The sequence below is a fragment of the Triturus cristatus genome, chromosome 5_1 (genome assembly GCF_964204655.1).
Source record: "Triturus cristatus chromosome 5_1, aTriCri1.1, whole genome shotgun sequence".
Classification (NCBI taxonomy): Eukaryota; Metazoa; Chordata; class Amphibia; order Caudata; family Salamandridae; genus Triturus; species Triturus cristatus.
This window is the reverse complement of record NC_140587.1, coordinates 55,936,685-55,951,216: the sequence shown is the minus strand read 5'-3', so window position 1 is coordinate 55,951,216 and position 14,532 is coordinate 55,936,685. Positions and strand designations below refer to the sequence as shown.

The window sequence follows — 14,532 nt, the reverse complement described above, 5'->3', positions numbered from 1 at the left end:
AGCCAGGAGGATGCAAGGAGGTTTGTGGAATGGTGAGGAACGGAAGGGGCATGGAGTGGTACAAAAGGGGAGTGTGGAGTGGGTGAAAGGAGTGAAGGATGGTAGAGTGTTGTGGGAAAGTTTTATTCAGATAATGTTTGGTTATTGTTAATGTTGTGCAGCCTGGTCCTAATAAATGGCCTTTTACGCTAAAGACACGGTGTGGTCTGTTTATTGCGCGAAAGGCAGTGATAAACTATCATGCGATTACAGAAGGACCTCAAAACAAATTCATTGAGACAACTGAGGAGTGCAGCGGATTCTATATGGCATCCTTAATCTGACGCCACTTACAACCATTGCACTACCGAGCATGCAGATGTGTGCATAACTATGCATCCCCAAACCTCAGCCTGCTGCACCATCCTTTGGGAATTTTTCCTTTGTTCATATAAATGCAAACAGCAACCACTTTTGACATAATATTGCAAATGTGACCTCAAAACGACATGATTTGAACACAGCTTTGGAGTAAGAATCCAAGACCTTAACCACAATGCCACCGTGACTCATTTGAAAAGACTGTTGATTAATTGTGCCATCGTCTGCGACCCCATTACGACTGCCACAAAACAGGCAACCTTTCAACTCATTTAGCACCGGTGGCAGTGATAAAGTATCTTGCTATCACAGAATGACCACCCAACCAATTCATTGAGACAACTGAGAAGTGCAGCAGATCTTGAAGGGCATCTGCAATCTGAGGCCACTTACAATTATTGCACTACCGAGCATGCAGATGTGTGCATAACTATGCATCGCCAAAACCTTAGCCCGCTCCACAATTCTATTGGAATTTTACTTTTTCATTAAAAAAGCCACCATTAGCCCCTTTTGAAGTGTGACCGAAAATGTGAACTCAAAATGACAGGATTTGAACGCATAACCCTTTGGAGGGAGAGTCAGAGACCTTAACCACGAGTCCGCAGTGACTCATTCGCATAGACTGTTCGTTAAATGTGAAATCGCCTGCCACCAAATTTGGACTGCAAACAAACCAGCCACCTTTAAACTCGTTTACCACCGGTGGCACCTGTTGCAAAATCTGCAGCTCTGGCCATTAAACCACATCCTCTCCACATAGTAATGTCCCATCCCTCTCATACGCAGGGGAAATCTGCGAAATGTCTCCCCCACCACCCCATCACGTGTCATACTGCTAGGGGTGGGCGGAATTTGCGGAAGCCACTTTCGCAAATTATCGCGAAAATGTTAAAAATCTCCGCAAACAAGCGGAAATATCGTGAAGATGCTGAAGTTTTTTTCCCGCCCGTTCGCGATATTTTCTGCATGGTTGCGGGTCGCTAACTTACCCCTGCGGTTGCTCGCGGGCGCGGCCATCTTGTTTTCAGTTGTCTCGCGGTGCATGATCGCGAGAAGAAAGACGTGATCGCGCGACGCATGACGTCACTGCGGACGCGAACTGTCGCGAGACAGCGCAAATGGCTAAAACAATACAACATCTCATGGAGAACGCGACCGGATCGGGAAAACTTGTCGGCGAACGCGGGGATTCAGGTAAGGCGATCGCACGCGCGCGAGAATGTCTTATTTTACAGCGCGAGCAAGAACCAAATTATCGCAAAGCTGCGGAATGCGGAAATTTTGACATTTCCGCGCTCTCCGCGGAACGCGGAAATGCCAAATTGTCGCAAATTCCGCGAACGGAAATTTTGCCCAGGCCTACATACTGCCAGCCCGAAAGCCTACTTTGACCGTGCCCAGAAGGCCTGATCTTTCGCAAATGCAAAAACAGTTGAGGGACAAAATGCCGAACAATGTCATACATTCACCCTCATTATCAAAATAATTTACGAAAGCAACGACAAACGGCCCTAAATACCAACCTTGCCCGTTTTGCTACGCTGTGAGGCCCCCCTCACCCCGGTGCTCGCCGCAACTTTCAACTTGCTTCTAGCTGCGACTCAAACCACCCAAACATAACAGAGGGCTTCTCCCTCCTGGTCAGTGTGCGTATCCCTTTCCCTGTGGGGGTCGCCTGCGCACCTAGGTGACGCACTAAGAGCGTGCCCTACCTCCTCGCATTACCTGTGGCTGTTGACCCCTCCCACTCCCCTTGAGCACATGTGCACTGGCCCAGCCTCTCTCTCGCCGCTTCTCGCCCGAAATCCCCCCTAGACGCGGGGGGCCTCTCAATACCCACACTATTTAAGTATGCATACTATACGTAGTCAAAAGGAGTCCGTCTGTAGCTTGAAAGAGAATCTTCGAAGAAGTGATTGTGTGAAATAAACTGGTGCATCTAGGCGCTTGAAGATGTTGTGTGCCATTGTGATAGAATCGGATGCCTAGCAGTGTTTAATCCGCCCCAGGGGTTACTACTCTGTGTGAGAAGCTTCCGGAGATTCTGTGCACGTGTGGAGGGCGGGGCCCTGCTCGTGCAGCGCCAGGACTACAGCACGACCAGCTCTAGTGAGAAGAGAGTTCACACTTACATCCTGAAAAGTGTTTCAAGAGAGTGAGCCTCACGTCACTCTTGTGCTCATAGTGAGCCTCACGTCACTCTTGTGCACCTGCTGGCGAGATGGCGGCTGCAAGCATTTTGCGCAGTCTGAAGGAGGAAGCCACCTGCTCCCTCTGCCGGGGGTTTTACGAAGATCCGGTGACCATGAACTGTGGACACGACTTCTGCCGCTCCTGCATCACTGAGCAGCTGAAGGGAGTGGGATCCAACGCCTGCTGCCCAGATTGCAATGCGATCTGTGCCCTGGGGGACACCAGACCCAACATGAAGCTGCTGAGGATGGTAGAGCTGGTGAGACTGCTCTTTCTGCGGCCAGAGAGCCCCAGGGGGCAGCCTCTGCGTGAGGGGCAGCGGGAGCTGCAGAACATGGTGATGCTGGCGAGACAGCGCCCTGTGCGGCCAGAGAGACCCAGTCGGCAGCCTCTGTGCAAGGGACACCGGGAGCTGCTGGAAGGCGCCCGGAAGGAGGACCTGAAACCCCCCTGCCCTGTGTGCAGCATCCTACACAACGCTCTCAAGCCTCAAACAGAGGCCGCGGCGGACCCCAAGGTAGGAAACCATCTCACTTCATGTCAATGCTTCTTTTGTAAAAACCAATGTGTCAAGCACAAACTTTGTTCAGTTGCCCAATAGGGGAGAGGATGTGGTCTCACGGCTAGACTGAGGTGGGAAATGAGGTTCGAGCCTCAGGATCGACTCCACATTCCGTGATTCTGGGCAAATCTCTTAATCTCCCCGTGACTACCACAAATATTAATGTGTCCTTGTGTAACGGAACTGGTGCTCATGTAAAACAACCATTTACAATGCAATAGGTATCGCATTTACGTGACTTTGAGCTATTGGCATTGTAAATAACAATGCCTTTTATTTATGTATTGGTTTTTAAAACATAAATAAAAGGCATTGTCATTTACAATGCCAGTAGATTAAACTCCTGTAAATGCGAGACCTATTGCATCGCAAATGCTTGTTTTGCATTTGTCACCCTCCGAGTGGGACGGGTATGATCAGACGTGAGTCCCGTGCTCACTACGCCACTGGAGTCAAGCTATCCTGGCTGTAGAGGGGTGAAACGCTGAAACCGGTCCTAGGATGCTTGGTTCCAGTCCAGGGATGACCTAGCTTGGCAGTTCGGGCTGGACTGTTCCCATGAGGCACAGGGTCAAGACTGATTTGCATATGGCTGGGTTCAAACTGGAATAGTATGGTGAGCAAAAAAACGATGGATTTAGGCCCAGATCTCTGTACTGGGGTGAATGTATGACCTTGTTCTGCATTCTGTCCATCAATTGTTTTTGCGTTGGTGAGGTAAAGACCACTGCAGCCCAAGGCGGGGGCTAACCGGCCCCTGCAGCCCAAGGCGGGGGCTAACCGGCCCCTGCAGCCCAAGGCGAGGGCTAACCGGCCCCTGCAGCCCAAGGCGAGGGCTAACCGGCCCCTGCAGCCCAAGGCGAGGGCTAACCGGCCCCTGCAGCCCAAGGCGAGGGCTAACCGGCCCCTGCAGCCCAAGGCGGGGGCTAACCGGCCCCTGCAGCCCAAGGCGGGGGCTAACCGGCCCCTGCAGCCCAAGGCGAGAGCTAACCGGCCCCTGCAGCCCAAGGCGAGAGGCTGAGGGGTACAGTACAGACTTATGTGAGGATGCTATATACTAACACTGGTCCCGCTGGAGGGTACAGAACGCTATATATTAAGAGGAGGCTGGAAGGGGACAGAATTGTCCAGGAGTTAACTTCTCCGCAGAAACATTGAGAAGAACATGAATAGTCTTCGCTGAAAGGGACACACGAGGCAGTCCGCAGCAGCGCCCGCTGGGCCGTGCCCCCCAGGAATACGTACACATTTGGCCCAAGAGGTGTTGGCTGATGTGAATGCTCAGTCCACACGTGAGCTCACGGGGAGGGGGTCAAACCAAAGACCCTTGCCAAGAGCCCTGCCAGCTGGCTAGTGGGTGGGAAGAGAACGTAGTTAGCGGGTCAGATTACTGCCTGCTCCACCACACGCCTTGTGATCCTTGTCAAGTCAGCGTCATCTCGGTGACCGGGAGTGCACAGAGGAAGTGGCTGAGACGGCGGGAAGGTGTGAACTGGATGAGTAATTGCATGCCGCCCTCCTCCCTCTATCTCTGTCTCTCACGCCTCGGCAGCCAGCCCTCCAGGGATATAGGGGCAGGCCAGGCCCGCAGGAGAAGAAAGGGAAGGGACAGGAGCTGGCGGGTGCGGCAGATCGGATCAGCAAGGCCTGCCATCCCTGAGCCATGAGGTGCAGGGCGGGGACGGGGAGGGGGGGGGAGGAGGAGAAAGATAGCCCAAGTACGGGAGGAGGAACGAAGAGGAAAAATGGTCCAAGGAGGAGAGCAAAGGGTGACTGCAGAGGGGTAGCGAGAAAACTGTTGCCCAGAGGCGCTGGGTCTTGTTCCCACAGGGACTTCAAGATTCACCTTTCCTCATGGCCCAATGGGGCCTCGGGGGGGAAGCAGGCGCGAGCCGTCTCCCCCCGGGGTTTTCGCCCACATGGTGCAGGCGGCCGAGGGCAACGTAGTGTGCGCAGGGAAGAATATAGAGGCGTGCGGGTGGTGGGAGGCTAAGGCGTCTGAGGAGAGGGAGCGGCGGCGGGAGAACACGGTCGGCGTCACCTCACCTCAACAGAGATGGTCGACGAGGAGCGCCTGTGCAAGGCGCTGCGAATTATCAATGAGGCAGGACGGGGAGACATGTTGGTTCCTGGATGGCAGGAGGTTGAAGCGGTGACACGGCGCCCCCCGAAGCGGAAAGCAGCAGGTGGTGTGAGGAAGGCGGTGGAGGCGTGTTTACTGCCCCCTCCTTCGCCGAAGGCAGTAAGGTAGGCACCAGCTTGCAAGGTGAGAGCGCCTAGTGAAGGAAGGCCAGAAAACAGCTTGAGAGCCAAGGGGGGGGGGGGGCGCAGAGCACACTCGCTTTCACCGTCAGCAATGGCAGAGAGGCCGGTGGATTTTGGGGCTTCGACATTGGCGCGAGGAGCCCGGGAGCGGAGCACAACAAGCTTGTTGGAGGAAGAGGACCGGCCAGTGAGGGAACAGGCAGGTTACGTAGGCAGGCCTCTAAGAGGGAGGGGCAGAAGAAGGGGAGGAGGACTGCATAGACTAGAGAGTTGTTTGGTTAAACAAGCATTGGCTGCGGCAAAAGGTCACAGTGACTTTCAGGAGGGAGAATTGATGGCTGGGCAAGGTTGCGGGACTCAAAGATTAATTCTGCAAAAGCCAGTCTCGCTGGTGGAATATTCAAGTGGCAGCGAGGTAGGGGAGGAGGTGGGCTTCGGAGAAGAAGGGTTACGTTCAAGCAGTGATGAGGAAGAGGTCGAGGCTTTGGGGCACGTGGTCCGAGATAGGCATTATGGCTTGTTTGGGGCACAGCAACAGCACGATGGTGAGGAGGAGCAGAATACGCAGTTGGTGAGAAGGAAAGTTGCGGCAGAAAAGGCCAGTGGACAATTAGTTAGTGAAGGCACGTTTATGGAGGAACAAGAGCTATATGATTACCCAGACTTTCATGAATATATGGTCAGGCATGGACTGCAAGGCACTAGCTTTAGTCAGGAGTTTATTTTCCCGAAAGCGCGTCCGCCGCCTGGGGGAAGCAAGCCACAGAGGGATGCCGAGAGCGATGTTGGGGGTCACTGGGTATGGGAAGAGCACTCATCATTGGAGCCTGTGCAACGGCAGAAGAAGTTACCAAGTAGTTATGGACACCGCCAGGGCAAGGAGGTACAGCGGGGTTGTGGGAGCAGGAGCGGCTTTCATGATTCTCAGGCCGGAAAGCTGCAACATTTGCAAGAGGAAGCAGGAGGAGTAACAAAGCGTGGTTCTGGAATGGCCTCGGATAAGATTGCCTTTGCTAACGGACCACGAGCGGGTCAAGGTGTTACGGGCAGACCACTCGAGCAGGGGTCTGTTTTAAATTGGAGAAATTATGATGGTGGAGTGGGAGATGGTGAACGCCCGGGGGGTAGTGCTACCAGTGGGGGTTATGCAGATGACCGGAGCGGGTTTGTAGGTTTACAGAAGGATAAGGAGGGGGTGCTAGGCCACAATTTCAAAGCATGATGGAAGGTGAGGTTGGGGGAGCTCAGCGGAGGAAGGGGGCAATTATTTCTGCTAGCTCTTTACAGGAGTCAAGTGCGGGTCAGGAAGAAAACACAGACCGTCGTCGGGGAATATCAAGAGCGGATTTCTCGCACGGATTTCCAGAGGAGGGCGGACCAGCTGTCAACCAGTAAGCAGCTTGGGAAGAGGAAGATGGGGTTTTATTGGATAAAGGCACTAAAACATTGAGGAGGTCACTTGAGGTTGAACTAGTGGTTGGGCAAGTCGGGGAGAATCAAATTAGGGATAGACCCGAGTTAACCCCAATGGTGACAGCAGGGAAGGAAGGAAAGGTTCCGAAGAGGTTACCTTATATGGGACTAGCAATGCCTCTAGGGTCACATTTATCGCTAAAAACCAAGCAGCGCATATGGGATCATGAATTTGTCGATGTATTCAGGTTACTGCATCGTGAGCTGCAGGCTAAAGAAGGGTCCAAGGAAGAAGAACTAGAGCTTGCTAGGAGGCCAAGGGTGCCGCGTAGTGTAGAGAACTGGACGTCAGCCTTTTTTATATATGCTAGCATCTACTGTGAAAAATATCCGGAAAGGGCAGTGGCATTATTTAAGTACATGGATGTGGTGCGTAAGGCTCATATGCATTTTGGAGGTTTTGCGTGGCTTAACTATGACGAGGAGTTTAGAGCTAGGATGACTATTTGTCCGGATAAAACGTGGGGGGACGTAGATGCTGAGCTCTGGTTACAGTGGATGTCGTCAGTACATCCTCCGGCTACGTCTCATACTGCAAGCGGTTTGCCTGTGATGTACCGGCCTTTTCTCGGGCATCCCGCCCAGACTGGGGCGGGTTCTTTTGGAAAGGATCAAGGAGCAGGGGCCGGAGCATGTTGGAATTATAACCGAGGATATTGCTCTAGGCAATTTTGTCGTTTCAAACACGAATGCTCACAGTGTGGGGGAAAGCACGCACTCTTACAATGTTTTGCTAGGAACTCGGGGGGTGTTGGACATAGATTTCAGGACCAAGGGCAATTGCCTCGGGGTGGCGGAGGCGGACGGGGAGGAGCTAGCTTGCCTTATGCAAAGGGCGCATACTCCAATTAAGTGGGAGAAGCTCGTTTTCTGGCTAAATCAATATCCTGATGGGAGGGCAGCGGCAAAATTGTTTTTGGGAGCTGAAGGATGGTTTTCGGATAAGTTATCAAGGTCCCCGGCAGCGACGGTGGGCGGATAATTTGAAGTCAGCCAAACAGCATCCAGAAGTGGTAAGGGCTAAGCTGGAGGAAGAAGTGAGGTTGGGAAGAATAGCAGGTCCTTTCAAGCAATGCCCACTACAGCGGTTGATAGTTTCCCCGCTGGGAGTCATCCCAAAGAAAGTCCCAGGTGAATTTAGAATGATACAACATTTGTCCTGGCCGGAAGGAGGGTCGGTGAACGACTTCATAGCCCAGGAAGATGCAGCTGTTTCGTACACAACGATTGACGAGGCATTGAAGATGGTAAATGCTTTGGGGAAAGGTACACTGCTAGCTAAGTGCGACATTCAGTCTGCATTTAGATTGATTCCGATTCACCCTGCTGACTTTGAGCTTTTGGGGATGTACTTTGAAGAACATTACTATTTTGATTAAGTGCTGCCAATGGGATGCGCTGTTTCTTGCTCTTTATTTGAAATGTTTAGCTCCTTTTTCCAGTGGGTGGTGATGCAGACTTGCTTGAAGGGCAAATTATGTAATTATTTGGATGACTTTTTGTTTATGGGCAAGTCAAGTGCAGATGATTGTGAAGTTATTTTGCGTCATTTTCAAAGGATGGCTGCTTACATGGGAGTTCCGCTGGCCCCAAATAAGACGGAAGGCCCGGCCACGAACATGGTTTTTTTGGGAGTGGAGATAGATACTGACCTTATGATTGCCAGGCTTCCCATAAGTAAACTCAACGAAATAAAGAATTGTGTTCAGAATGCCTTGGGAAAGGGTAAATTGGAATTGAGACAGATTCAGAAGTTACTGGGGTATCTGGCTTTTGCCTGCAGAGTAGTCAGAGCTGGTAGAACGTTCTGTAGGCAGTTGGGTTTCGCAATGTCAGGGGCTACGTTGCCGCACCACAGGGTGAGGCTGACGTCTGCCATCAAAGAGGACTTCCAGATATGGTTGCTTTTTCTAGAGGAATTTAACGGAGTACCGTTGAGATTTGTTGAAGACATCACCCTGTGGCAGGTGCAAGTGTATTCCGATGCATCGGGGGCCCATGGTTTGGGGATTTTTTGGGATGGGAGGTGGTGCGCCGAGCAATGGCCCCAAACCTGGAAAATGCAAGGTCTCAGTATAGCGTTCTTAGATATGTTCCCATTGCTAGTAGCATTGGCAGTCTAGGGAGAAGAGTTACGTAACAAAACAGTGTTATTTAATGTGGATAATACGACTGTGGTTAATTTTGTGAATCATCAAAAAGCCAAAGATTTGAGAGTGCTTCGCTTGCTCAGAACGTTTGTTATACAGCCTTAAGTTGAACATGGTATTTAGGGCTAAGCACATACAAGGGGCTAGAAATAACATAGCGGATGCCCTTTCTCGTTTCCAGTGGTACAGGTTCCGGGAATTGGCTCCTGGGGCAGATGCAGCCAAAACGGCTGTTCCCTCCAACATCTGGGCTCTAGGGGACTGAGAGTGGTGCAACTCGTGGAGAAGTCTGTAGCGAAGTCTACGCAACGGAGCTACGAGCAGGCTTGGAAAGAGTTTGCAAGTTATGTAACACAAGATGCTGACACGGGACATATGAATGTAGACACTCCCAAGGTTTTAGACTTTGTGCTATTTTTAGTTGGCAAAGGTCTGTCACCCACCACGATAGCGGGAAAATTGGCAGGAGTCTCATTCTATGGGCAGTTACTGTGGGGTAAAGACCCAGTAGATAGTGTCTTGATAAGGAGAATTTTAAGAGGCCTAGGTAAGGAGCAGATGAGACAACCAAAGCCTCAAAAACCCATTACTTTTGGTTTATTAAGACAGTTAATTGACAGTTTAAAAGTTATTTGTTACAATAGTCATGAAGTGCAGGTTGTTATATTATGTATGATTTGGCTATTTTTCGGTGCGTTTAGAGTGTCCGAGTTGCTGGGTTCGAAAGAAGATTTAGGTTTGTCAAGTACAGATGTTGCCACAACAGGTCATACCATTCGGATTTGGTTGAACAGATCCAAGACAGATCAGCTAGGGAGAGGAACTTGGATTCATTTGAAAGGTTTGAATGTGGATGAATGTTGCCCGGTGTGCGAATGGAGTAAGTTCAGATTGAATAGTGCTTTTAAAGAAGGTCCAATTTTTGTTCATTCCACAGGTAAAAAAGTGGCTAGTTATCAGCTGTTGAGAAGAACGCTTTTATGGGTTGGGCAGGATCCAACAGCCTTTGGAACACATTCATTTCGTATAGGGGCAACATCAGAGGCTGCAAAGTTGGGATTGGGTTGGGATACCATTAAACGCATTGGCCGATGGAAATCTGATTGCTGTGCAAGATATGTTAAGAAATAAGGGCCAGGCAGGTGGTATGGTTTAATTTTAGTACTACTAAGTTATGTTGACGTTTTTTCTTTCTCATGTAGGTGACATTCGGACCATCGGTGCCCATAAGCAACAGATTTTGCTCTTAGGACATTCTTTCATCAAATGGGCAGGGATATTTGCGAGCCATCAGCATTATGGACGCTCCCTCGGAATACCTAGTGCGAGTCACAAAGTTTTTTGTTGTGGTAAGGGGGGTATGACTTGGGATTGTTTATTTCCATTGTTGGTAAGGCTTAGCCAGGAGGGAGGTCATCCCGATCTATTATTGCTCCATTTAGGAGAGAACGACCTGGTTTCTTTGTCAGGTTTGGTTTTAATTAAGAAAATGCAGCTGGATCTGGCAGTGATAAAAAACAATTGGATGGGTACGAGCATTGTGTGGGCAGCATTTGTTAGCAGACAAAAATGGAAAAATGCACAGAGCAACACGGCGATGGAAAAAGCTAGGAAGAAATTAAACCGTGCCATGAAAGTGTTCTGTGCTGGAATGGGAATTAAAGCAATGGCACACGAGAACATCACTATCAAAGAGACACATTTGTTCAGGGACGATGGAGTGCATTTGTCCGATTTCGGACTTTCATACTACATTTTGGAGATTAGAGATTTGTTGGCACAAGAATTAAATGTTAACTTGTGGTGTGAGGGCAATGTAGGATAATTGTTGAGAGCGACAAATTTTTCTTTGGGGGGGGGGGGGTTCAGGAAAACTCGAGGTTTTTCTGAGTGGCGGAGTTGGGGGGTGGGTCAAGTCAAGAGCGGATTTTGATCACCCTCAGAGGGGGAGGGGGGAGGAGGGGAAGGGGGGAAAAGGAGAACAAATACGGGAAAAGGGAAAAGGTTTTGGAAAAAAGAATGCAATGGAAGTTTACTCAAGTTACAAGTTTAAAGAAAAATGAAAATAACACAAAAGGTTTGGCATTTATGGTTTTGGCTGTTTTACCAAATTTATTGGTTTCGGATATCGTTTGTCACCTAGTCTTAAAAATAAAGTGGCCTTTTACCTACAAATTGGTTGTTGGAGTCTGCATTATTTGGGGGCGATGTTTCCAAAACAGAAGCAACCACACCCCACCCATCCCTCCCCTTTAATAAGACACAAAGGCATTCCTGGGATTCACTCCCAGAGACCCCTGCACCCAAAAAGCCCTAGAGTCCCTTGCCGTGTACATGTGCCAGCATCAGGGCATTCCTGCAGCCTTGAACCCACAAAACCCTGAGACCCCTGCTCCCACAAATCCCTGGCACCGCTCCACTGTAAAGGAGCGGGCATCAGGGCATTCCTGCAGCCCTGAACCACAAAACCCGGAGACCCCTGAGACTGACTGGTGAACGCAAAAGCGGCTACCAGCTGCCTCGTTTTATTTACAAGCAGCAGCAAGGTCGCCAAATTTCCTTCCGCTCAGGCGCTATCCCAGCTAATCACTTTGGAAAACGCATGGGGCCCCTGAAAAAAGGTAACACCCTAACAGGGAAATCAACTAATTTGAAAAAGCAGTAGCACCGGGTTCAGTGCTGGTTAACATTAAGAAAGCGCGCAAGCTCTAGACAATCAACCACATAATATATACTCTAACAGACAACATAAAAAAAATGTTATTGATTTTATTCTTTTTTGTGTATTTTATAGATTTAGCAAAATATATATACAAATGAATTCAATTTTTACATGATTTACTTCTGGATACATTACAACATATATTTCACAAATCAATCCTCCATTTGATATGAGGTCAACAATTAAACAACATATTTTTTACATTCTATATTATCAAAACACAATTCACAATACAATTGAAATCATATATAAAACACTGGTAGTGATTCAACCCAAAAAAGATTAATAAAATCAATAACATATTTTTTTTATGTTTTCTGTTCGAGTATATATTATGTGGTTGATTGTCTAGAGCTTGCGCACTTTCTTAATGTTAACCAGCACTGAACCCGGTGCTACTGCTTTTTCAAATTGGCTATCCCAGCTAATGTCAACCAGTGCCGTAATGCTAAATAATCGATCCCGGCTTCCCTGCAGTTTGTGACGAGGCGCTCTCGGGACCTGTATCTCACACATTACCATTGGCTTTAGAGTGAACAGGGGCTGGACGAAAGGGTGTCCCGGTACGCCGTACAGGCTGAAGGAACTTGCTTTACACCCCTGAAGTCAGTCAGGACTGTGACAGTAGCTAGGTAGGCCGCCCCTGTGACCTCCCCTCTCCACAGCTGGCCCGCTCTGCCAGATCCCCCCCCCTGCCCCCAGCAGCAGGGAATGTAATCATTGTCAGATGAGAGGAAGTGCGTCTGACCTTCAAGTATGCAGAGGAGATAAACCCTGTGTGCTCCAAAGCCAGGCCTCGGCGTGGTGGCTTTCCCTCCCTTTGTTCTCCTTGTGGTCTGCCCTCTCAGGCAGGCTCCCTTACCGGAGGGTTGGTCCCACGCAGGCTGTGTCAGTGCTCTCTATCTCCTGCAGGATCCGTTCGTGCTCGGTAATGGTCTCCAGGCTCTCGCTCTCCGCCGCCATCTTGCGCGCTGCTCTGTGGCACAGGCCATAGGTTGCTGCCTGGCAGCGGGAGCCGCGTGCCATGGCCAGCAGGGGGCGCTGTGCTGTGCCTTCGCAACACAATGCACCTCCGAGGGTTGCCCGTGGCAGGTGAGCGTGGCCTGGAATAAAGACCTGGCAGGGCGCCGGCACCTGCTGCGGACAGGTGTACTGTTCGCGTGAGGTAACCGCTTCCATGTGTGACAGGCAGATGGATGCCGAGGCTGCAGGGGCCTGCTCTCTCCGTACTGCATAGCAGCAAAGATAGTGGTGACACCTTTCTCAGAACAAGGGAAAGTGAAAGAGCGCCATGCGCACATTGTACGCATGCATTGAGCGTGCACATCGGCGTGGCCTGCGGTTCGTGCGCCAGTGGCGGTGCCTGCAGACTTTGCCGTACTTGCATAAGTGCTGTGCGGCTCGTGCGGCCCAGGGAAGGGGCTGCCAAAGCGCCCAAAGCAAAAAAAAACAAAACAGTTGAGGAAATCTGGCGGGAGCCCACCCCGCCTTCATGAATGCCACATGGTGCGGCCAAAGCAGGATTTCAGGCGGGGCTCCTGTGAGCAAGACCGAGCCCCACGTGTTGCTGCAGTGACCGGCAGAAGACGGAGACCAGCCGAAGAGCAGCACAGAGTCGCCACAAGAGCCGGTAAGTGGGGTGAGGCATGCTGTAGTGTTGCAGCTTTAAGAGATATGTACAATAGCAGCAACCATAAGTAAGTAAAACAACTAACACAAATACAGAAGAGCCATATTACAACAGCCCACCGCTAAAGCGAGCATGCATTTCTCGTGTGTTTGTGCACAACAAAGCAGAAAGCTAATTAACGCGGCGCCATCTGCACACGTGCAGATCTTCAACACTGGATGCTAGCGCGTCTTCATGAGCGCGTTCACAAGTTAACTACCACCTCGAGCCTAATTAACGCGGTGCCAGGCGCCAGCTGGACACGTGCAGATCTTATACATTTCATGCTAGCGCGTTAGTCTAGTCAAATTAGTTAAAAAAATGGGCTAACCTAGAACTAATTGCAATACAATTTCTGTGAGTGGATTGTTATTGAAATTTTTCCGTAGAAAACGATGGTGAAAAGTCTACCACTCTATCATGACTCGGTAATCCAATAGGGTGGATTTTTCAAAATGGCTGCCCATTATTTGAGATATAGGGTAGAACTGTTTATATGCCTATGTGTGGTATCATTTTATATGTTTTTAGGGACGGGAAAGTCAAAAATAACATCAAAAATTGTTTCTGATGACTATAACATTAAATTGGGATTAATACAATAAACAACGATAATTATATGTTAATATGCCAAACATAGTTTTGACATTATTATTTTTTATTTAAATTTTTCTAACATCATTTGAAAAGGATAAACAAATTTCAACTAGATAATGTAGCACTTCTCAATATGACACTGACAAATGAAAATTGTTAAAGAGATAAATTCAAAGAGCACTCCTCAGTATAAGAATAGTATGATTTTAATCATCGTCCATGTCCACTTCCATGGAATAGCAACAGCTTATTCCCCGACAATCCATGCACACTATTCCCTGTCTTTTGCATATACATTACAGAGTCGCACATTGATTCTTGCTACAGCCACATTTCACAAATTTTAATAAATGATCTGGTGCTGGTGCGTGACTCATTCTAATGGGAGCCAATCTTCCATCTTTCACTTCAAATCCCCACTGTAGTGGATCCATATGAATACCCATCCACTGCTGCACCTGATGATATACTCTGAGTGAATGAAATTTGCAGGCATCCTCAGTAGGAGGCAAGACTTCCGGATTCACATGTATTGTTG

The 14,532-nt window shown here is 49.4% G+C and overlaps 1 protein-coding gene across 2 annotated transcripts in view; it reads left to right on the top strand.

Moving 5' to 3' along the window:
* Positions 1–2,226: 2,226 nt before the first annotated feature.
* The window catches only part of LOC146830166 (uncharacterized), a 208,110-nt gene continuing 195,804 nt past the window's right edge, over positions 2,227–14,532 (top strand). The window contains exon 1 of one of the 2 annotated variants that reach the window (XM_085604411.1): positions 2,227–3,073. In XM_085604411.1, the coding sequence (XP_085460537.1) occupies positions 2,585–3,073 (489 nt within the window). In that variant the 5' untranslated portion in view covers positions 2,227–2,584. The remainder of the gene's footprint in view (positions 3,074–14,532) is intronic. The other variant, XM_085604410.1, reaches the window with a different exon arrangement.